General features: G+C 39.5%; 1 protein-coding gene across 1 annotated transcript in view; it reads right to left on the reverse strand.

Annotated features, from left to right (window-relative positions):
- LOC132151439 (uncharacterized) overlaps nt 1–7,133 on the reverse strand; it is a 51,289-nt gene extending 44,156 nt beyond the window's left edge. The window contains exons 1-5 of the mRNA XM_059559539.1: nt 7,118–7,133; nt 6,827–7,053; nt 4,606–4,616; nt 1,818–1,963; nt 1,504–1,602 (exon numbers count right to left, since the gene is read on the reverse strand). Coding sequence (XP_059415522.1) covers nt 1,504–1,602; nt 1,818–1,963; nt 4,606–4,616; nt 6,827–7,053; nt 7,118–7,133 — 499 coding nt within the window. The remainder of the gene's footprint in view (nt 1–1,503; nt 1,603–1,817; nt 1,964–4,605; nt 4,617–6,826; nt 7,054–7,117) is intronic.
- Nucleotides 7,134–7,427: the final 294 nt, after the last annotated feature.

Genomic DNA, 7,427 nt, shown 5'->3' on the forward strand with positions numbered 1-7,427 from the left:
CTCTCTCTCTCTCTCTCCTCTCTCTCTCTCTCTCTTTTTTTGTTACAAAATTACAAATTATTTTTCATATTACAGTTATTTGCAGATTTCCCACAAATCAAGTCATAAGTCTCATGCATAATTAGTGGATGACACTAATTATTTGAATTGCTCTGATAGTAGTTAAAACGTTTTAAAACAATATTGCATTAAAAAAAAATCACTGACATACAACATTATGTAACTATTTGCAGTCATTACCTCATGCCTACTGATTTATATAATGGTAGATGGTTTATAGTATATAGTGTGCATTATTCAATAACTTCTAGTAATAGTACTTTATAGTATTAATACTAGTTATAGCGTGATATATTTACCAGATGAAACAGTTAAATTTACAAGAAGATCTATAAAGAGCCTTTTGTGCAATGGAAGGTTTCCATGGATGATTAAGGTTCTTCAAGGAACTACAAATGCCAATAGAGAACAATTATTTTTAAGAGTTTACCATTTTATCTGTGTAAGCGTAAACGTCAAACACTGACAACATCTTAAATTTAGCTTCACAGATGCTCTTTCAAAAATGTTATGTCAAAGTCAGTATGACATTTACCAAAAATGACAAATACGATACAGTGGCCCATTCACCACATGGACAAATCCATCTGTGGCTGGGAGACTATGAGTGTACTTTCCGTCATTCACACAAATTGTTCCTCAAACCCTTGGAAAAACTACAGCGCAGTCAATGTGTCAAAATCAGCATTTGTGTGTCATCCCGACCATCTTAGAAAGAAGCAGAGTCTCATTGTCATCTTCTGAGAATGCAAACAACAGTTGATAGTTGATCCTTGGGCACCTCATCGACTGTGGCTAGTTGTGCAGATTTCTCAGGAGAACTTTGTGGTGATGATGATGCTTCAAGTGAAGGAGCCCTGAAGGAAGAGAAAGACCTCCAGCTCTGTCAGCGGATTTTCTTCTTGTGGGCAAAGAGGAGTTTGACCCATGCCCTTATCCTTCGAGGATCTGGCATCCATTGCATCTGGTGAGCTTTTTCACACTTCCACACACAGGTTCAATATGTCAATAAGCAGCCCGGGGTGTCAGAGCCCAGGATGAAAGATGTGAGAATTAGTTAAGAAAGAGATATCCTATCAGCTCACTCATTCCTCTAATCCCCATGGCACTCCAAATGTTCCAACTGCGCCTACGTAAAGATGCTGCGGGTAAGACTCAAAGTCACTCATTATATAATCCAAATTGGCACGAGTAACAGGTCTATTTAATTCCCTTTGGATGTGACATATTGATTTGTCTTATTCTGCTAAAAAAATAATGCTTCAGTTACTTTTTTCTTTCAGAATATTTTTCTATTTAATTTAACTTATTTACTGACAAATACAATTGACAATCCCTTTCTTCAATGTAGAAATGTGTGAGTGTGCTGTATCAGATAAAGGACGAATGTATTAAAAAGCATGTATGTATTAAAAGCGGTGCACAAATGGCCAAACGATGAACCGTGTGTCGTCCGCAGCTCATTCATGCCAGAGGGGAGCCGAGACTTTTGTGCATTGCTCACAGCAACCACAGGGTCACAGCGAGACAGATCACCAGCAGCTACAAAAGGGGTGACCAGGGCAATGTGTCACAGCTCACAGTTCATCTCATTTTGCGTATGGGCCTGTGTACACAACCACCCAACTGGATTCCCATGCTAACTGCATGACATCACCAACAGAGCATGAAATGGGCCCAAGACCATCAAGATTGGACTGTGGGAGATTGGAAAAAAGTGGCCTGGTCTGACGAATCAAGACTCCTGTTGTGATTACCAACAGAGGCTGTGGCACCCTGATCCAATGTTGGATGCACAAAGGCCGGCGGTGTTGGCATGTTTTGGCACACTTTAGGCCCCATTACCCCAATAGCACAACCCATGACAGCTGTCAGGTATCTGAAGATTGTTCCCGGGATAATACTGATGGATAAAACATTACAGAAACACAACAATTTGGTAATCACCAGTAATGGTAGGTTAGGGCAGCTGTGGCACAAACCTTACCCTTACGTCTAATAAATTTAAGCAATATATATATATATATATATATATATATATATATATATATATATATATATATATATATATATATATATATTGTGACGGGGTGAAGAAGCACACGACACGAGGGTCAAGGTAAGTTCTCCGAAGGATGGATTTTATTGAGGTGGTGTAGGGAAAAATAGCCAACGTGAGGGGTTTCTGGTGCTCAGTGCTCAGCCTTCTCTTCCTCCTTTGGTGCGCAGTGCTGTGTGGGTCCGTGAGATCCATGTCTTTAGCGGGCTGGCCGGTCTCTCACCTCTGTGTTCGACGACGCTGCTTATAAAGCCCGTTTCCAATGGGCTGCAGGTGTGACCACTCAGCCCGTAATGAGCAGGTGCAGGTGTGTCTGCTCTGTTTCCAGGGCAACGCTAATGAGTGCTTGGGCCACACGTCACACTATATATATATATATATATATATATATACAGGTGCTGGTCATATAATTAGAATATCATCAAAAAGTTTATTTATTTCACTAATTCCATTCAAAAAGTGAAACTTGTATATTATATTCATTCATTACACACAGACTGATATATTTCAAATGTTTATTTCTTTTAATTTTGATGATTATAACTGACAACTAAGGAAAATCCCAAATTCAGTATCTCAGAAAATTAGAATATTGTGAAAAGGTTCAATATTGAAGACACCTGGTGCCACACTCTAATCAGATAATTAATCAATCTCAAAACACCTGAAAAGGCCTTTAAATGGTCTCTCAGTCTAGATCTGTAGGATACACCATCATGGGGAAGACTGCTGACTTGACAGTAGTCCAAAAGATGACCATTGGCACCTTGCACAAGGAGGGCAAGACACAAAGGTCATTGCAAAAGAGGCTGGCTGTTCACAGAGCTCTGTGTCCAAGCACATTAATAGAGAGGCGAAGGGAAGGAAAAGGTGTGGTAGAAAAAAAAGAGTACAAGCAATAGGGATAACCGCACCCTGGAGAGGATTGTGAAACAAAACCCATTAAAAAATGTTGGGGAGATTCACAAAGAGTGGACTGCAGCTGGAGTCAGTGCTTCAAAAACCACTAATCAAAGACATATGCAAGACATGGGTTTCAGCTGTCAGATTCCTTGTGTTAACCCACTCTTGAACAACAGACAGCGTAAGAAGCATCTCGCTTCTGAGAGGAGAGGAGAGGCACACAATCCACGTTGCTTGAGGTCCAGTGTAAAGTTTCCACAGTCAGTGATGGTTTGCAGTGCCATGTCATCTGCTGGTGTTGGTCCACTGTGTTTTGTGAGGTCCAAGGTCAACACAGCCATATACCAGGAATTTTTAGAGCACTTCATGCTTCCTGCTGCTGACAAACATTATGGAGAAGCAGATTTCATTTTCCAATAGGACTTGGCACCCGCACACAGTGCCAAATCTTCCAGTACCTGGTTTAAGGACCATGCTATCCCTGTTCTTAATTTTCAAGCAAACTCGCCTGACCTTAACCCAATAGAAAATATATGGGGTATTGGGAAGAGGAAGATGTGATATTCCAGACCCAAGAATGCAGAAGAGCTGAAGGCCACTATCAGACCAACCTGTGCTCTCATAACACCTGAGCAGTGCCACAGACTGATCGACTCCATGCCACGCCGCATTGCTGCAGTAATTCAGGCAAAAGGAGCCCTAACTAAGTATTAAGTGCTGTACATGCTCATACTTTTCATTTTCATACTTTTTAGTTGGCCAGGATTTCTAATAATCCTTTCTTTGTATTGGTCTTAAGTTATATTCTAATTTTCAGAGATACTGAATTTGGTATTTTCCTTAGTTGTCAGTTATAAACATCAAAATTAAAAGAAATAAACATTTTAAATATACAGTATCACTCTGTGTGTAATCAATGAATATAATATACAAGTTTCACTTTTTGAATGGAATTAGTGAAATAAACTTTTTGGTGATATTCTAATTATATGACCAGCACCTGTATATATATATATATATATATATATATATATATATATAAAATGTACAGTGCAAAAGTCTTAGTCCACTAGTATTTTAACCAACAAAGAATGGTTTTAAATCAGTTATTTCTATATTTTGCTGTAGTTTGTCAGTAGTAAATATCAGTTTACATTTCCAGACATTATTTTTGCCATTAATTGTAATAATCCAGTGAGATTTTTGTTTGCACAAGGAGTCTGACAACAGCCAGTGCTCCACACAGAGATCTGATCTCACCATCATCCAGTCTATCTAGAATAACATGAAGAAACAGAAAAAAACTAAAGCCCCTTTCACACTGCACATTGGACCCGGAAAATTGCCGGAATATTGCCGGGTCGCCAGGCAATGGAAACACGTCCCGGAATTGATCCCGGGTCAGGGACCTAGTACCAATGCCGGGTTCAGTCCCGGAATGAGCGCTGTGTGAACAAATCAGTTAGTTCCTCTCTTTCCGGGCTGACGCTGAGATCGTTCGCCAGCTTCAGTATTAAGATTAAACTTCAGATTAAATCCAGAAGAACTGTGGCAATGTCTCCAAGACACTTCAAGAAACTTACCTGCAAACTACCTGAAAAACAATGCGCAAGTGCACCTAGGACAAAAGCTTTTTTAGTGTGGTCACACCAAATGTTGATTTAATTTAGTTAAGTTAATAGAATGGCATTATTTTTGACGGCATCCTCACTTTACAGTATTTTTACACAAGTGCCTAAACTTTGCGCAGTACTGTAGCTTTGCAGGGTTTCTTGAAGCGTTTTGGAGACATTGCCACAGTTCTTCTAGATTTAGTCTGTCTCAGTTTGTTCTGTTTCTTCATGTTATTCTAGACAAACTGATGATGATGGTGAGATCAGATCTCTGTGTGGAGCATTGGCTGTTGTCAGACACCTTGTGCAAACAAAAATCTCACTGGATTATTACATTTAATGGAAAAAAAATGTTTGTAAATGTAAACTGATATTTACTACTGACGCAGTACAGCCAAAGATAGAAATAAATAACATTTTTGTTGGTGAAAATACTAGTGGTCTAAGACTTTTGCACAGTACTGATATATATATATATATATATATATAAATAAATGTTGTAAACATTTTTGCTGCTTAATATTTTTGTACAAAACTTTTTTTACAGGACCCTTTGACAAATAAAAAATTCTAAAACATTCGGAACATCCAGAACACAGCTGTGCCATTTGTCTGAGAACTGCTCACAAAGGCTATCAGCTTTGACATCATTTTTTTTGTAATAGTAACGGGACAGATCTGTCCTTTTTGGCAAGATTCATAATTAAGGTGTGTTAGCAGCAATTTGCAGCAACAGTTTGACAAGAAGTCATTTGTTTTTGTTGAGAGTGGGCAATTTAGGGCACCATGACTGACAGAGACTGCTGACAAAAAGCTGACGATGGAAGAAAATACAACTACTGCAAATTATACCACTTGGTATGAACAGCCCTTTAAATACAACATCTTTTGCATCATTTTATCATGTTATGTATGCCATAATGTCTTCATTTCAGCTGAATTTCAATGGGGACAATTATCAGAGAAAGCAGAGAAAATAAAGAATCATTTAAACATAAAGATGAGAATAACCAATGAAAAGTTAAGAGAGACATGTCCAGTTGTGTAGTTTGCTGTATTCACACTCGATTTCAAACGTACAGTACATGATTTTTTTCTTTCAAAATGCATTTTACACACTACAAACCATCACATGCTCCATCAGTGTTTTCTCTATTATGTAGGGCCCCTAAAGCATCAGGTTTGGACGGGTCTTGCAAAATAAATAAAAAAAAATAAAAAAATTCAACAAAATCAATGAGCTCTATTGAGCAGTTCTTGGCCCACTAATCCAAAAAAAAAAGACAGTGAAATGTAAAAAAAGAGATATACAAAGAGACAAATCATTTAATCAAAAAACCCTCATTTGCTCTGCTTTGGTCTCCAGGAGCAAAAAGGCTGTCAAAGACTATTGGGCTGAATAAGCCAAAAATACATTTAAACGGATACAAATTTGGAACAATATCAGAAAAAGATCTACATTTACTGAAGCTGGCTCCTTGCTAGACAAACAAATTAGTGTCATTAAGACTGATGTACAGAATAATTACAGATTTAATACAGCAGTTTGTTTCATAAGGTATATATATATATATATATATATATATATTAGCTTAGCTAGAGAACCTTTTTTTTGTTGAAAATATGTGGCTTTCATCTTGGAAGATGAAGATGAAAAAAGCAGTGAGCCATCGTTTAACTCATCAACCATATGAAAACTTCTTGGTTACGTATGGTAACCTTCATTCCCTGACGGAGGGAATGTAGACGTTGTGTCAATGTTGCACTCGGGAGCTCAGACACCTCTGACATAATTAAAAAAAGGCCAATGCCATTGCCTTCCACGATTTCATCAGCTCCTTGTGCACTTGTGCAAGAAAGGAACTGGGGTGGAGTGCGACTGAGTGATGCACTTGGTCTACAAAAAACAATCATCCAAACAATAGTGGAGGTTGGAGGAGTCCCCTCAAGCCGGATGCTCTCTTCTGCCTGGGATAGCATTGTAACCGATGTTAGGGCCGAGGGACAATTACCACACTCCGGAGGAGCAGACACCAGAGGGCACCAAGAGGCGGACAACAGAATGACTTTAAAAGGTAAGTTTCTTTTATTAATTTAAAACAACAAAAACAGTGCTGAGAATGTTTGTGGCTGGAACCCGGTTTGGGAAGAGGAACTGAGGGGGCAAGGGGCTCAGACTCGGCTTGTTTACGTGTTCATAGAACTGTAGATCGAATGACAGCAGCTTCCTCACCTCTTCAGAGGAACAGACAGTGACGGGGCTCAGACTCGGCTTGTGTACGTGTTCATAGAACAGCCGATCGAATGACAGCAGCTTCCTCACCTCTTCAGAGGAACAGACAGTGACGGGGCTCAGACTCGGCTTGTGTACGTGTTCATAGAACAGCCGATCGAATGACAGCAGCTTCCTCACCTCTTCTGAGGGACAGACAATAACGGTAGATCAGGCAATAACAAGTGATACAGGACTTTGGTAATTTACCCGCCTTTGCTCTCATTCCGTGCGTAGCGGAGCGGCGTCGTTTGGGGAGTTTGTGAAACTGGACTTTCGTGGACGTGAGAGACAGTGCTCGTGGAGCGTGATACTCGGAGTGCGTTTAGCGCTTTCCCTTCACACCGTCCACTCGAGTGGGAACCTGGACACAGCTTAGACAGATCAATTTGGAGGAATCTTCACAGTCACAAGTCAATATTCATCCATCAAAGTTTCAGAAGAGACACAGTCGTTTGATTCTCACCACACTTGTGCATAAATCACTCTTGTAAATCTCCACACTTGTGCACCTCACTCT

The sequence above is a fragment of the Carassius carassius genome, chromosome 10, assembly GCF_963082965.1.
Source record: "Carassius carassius chromosome 10, fCarCar2.1, whole genome shotgun sequence".
Lineage (NCBI taxonomy): Eukaryota > Metazoa > Chordata > Actinopteri > Cypriniformes > Cyprinidae > Carassius > Carassius carassius.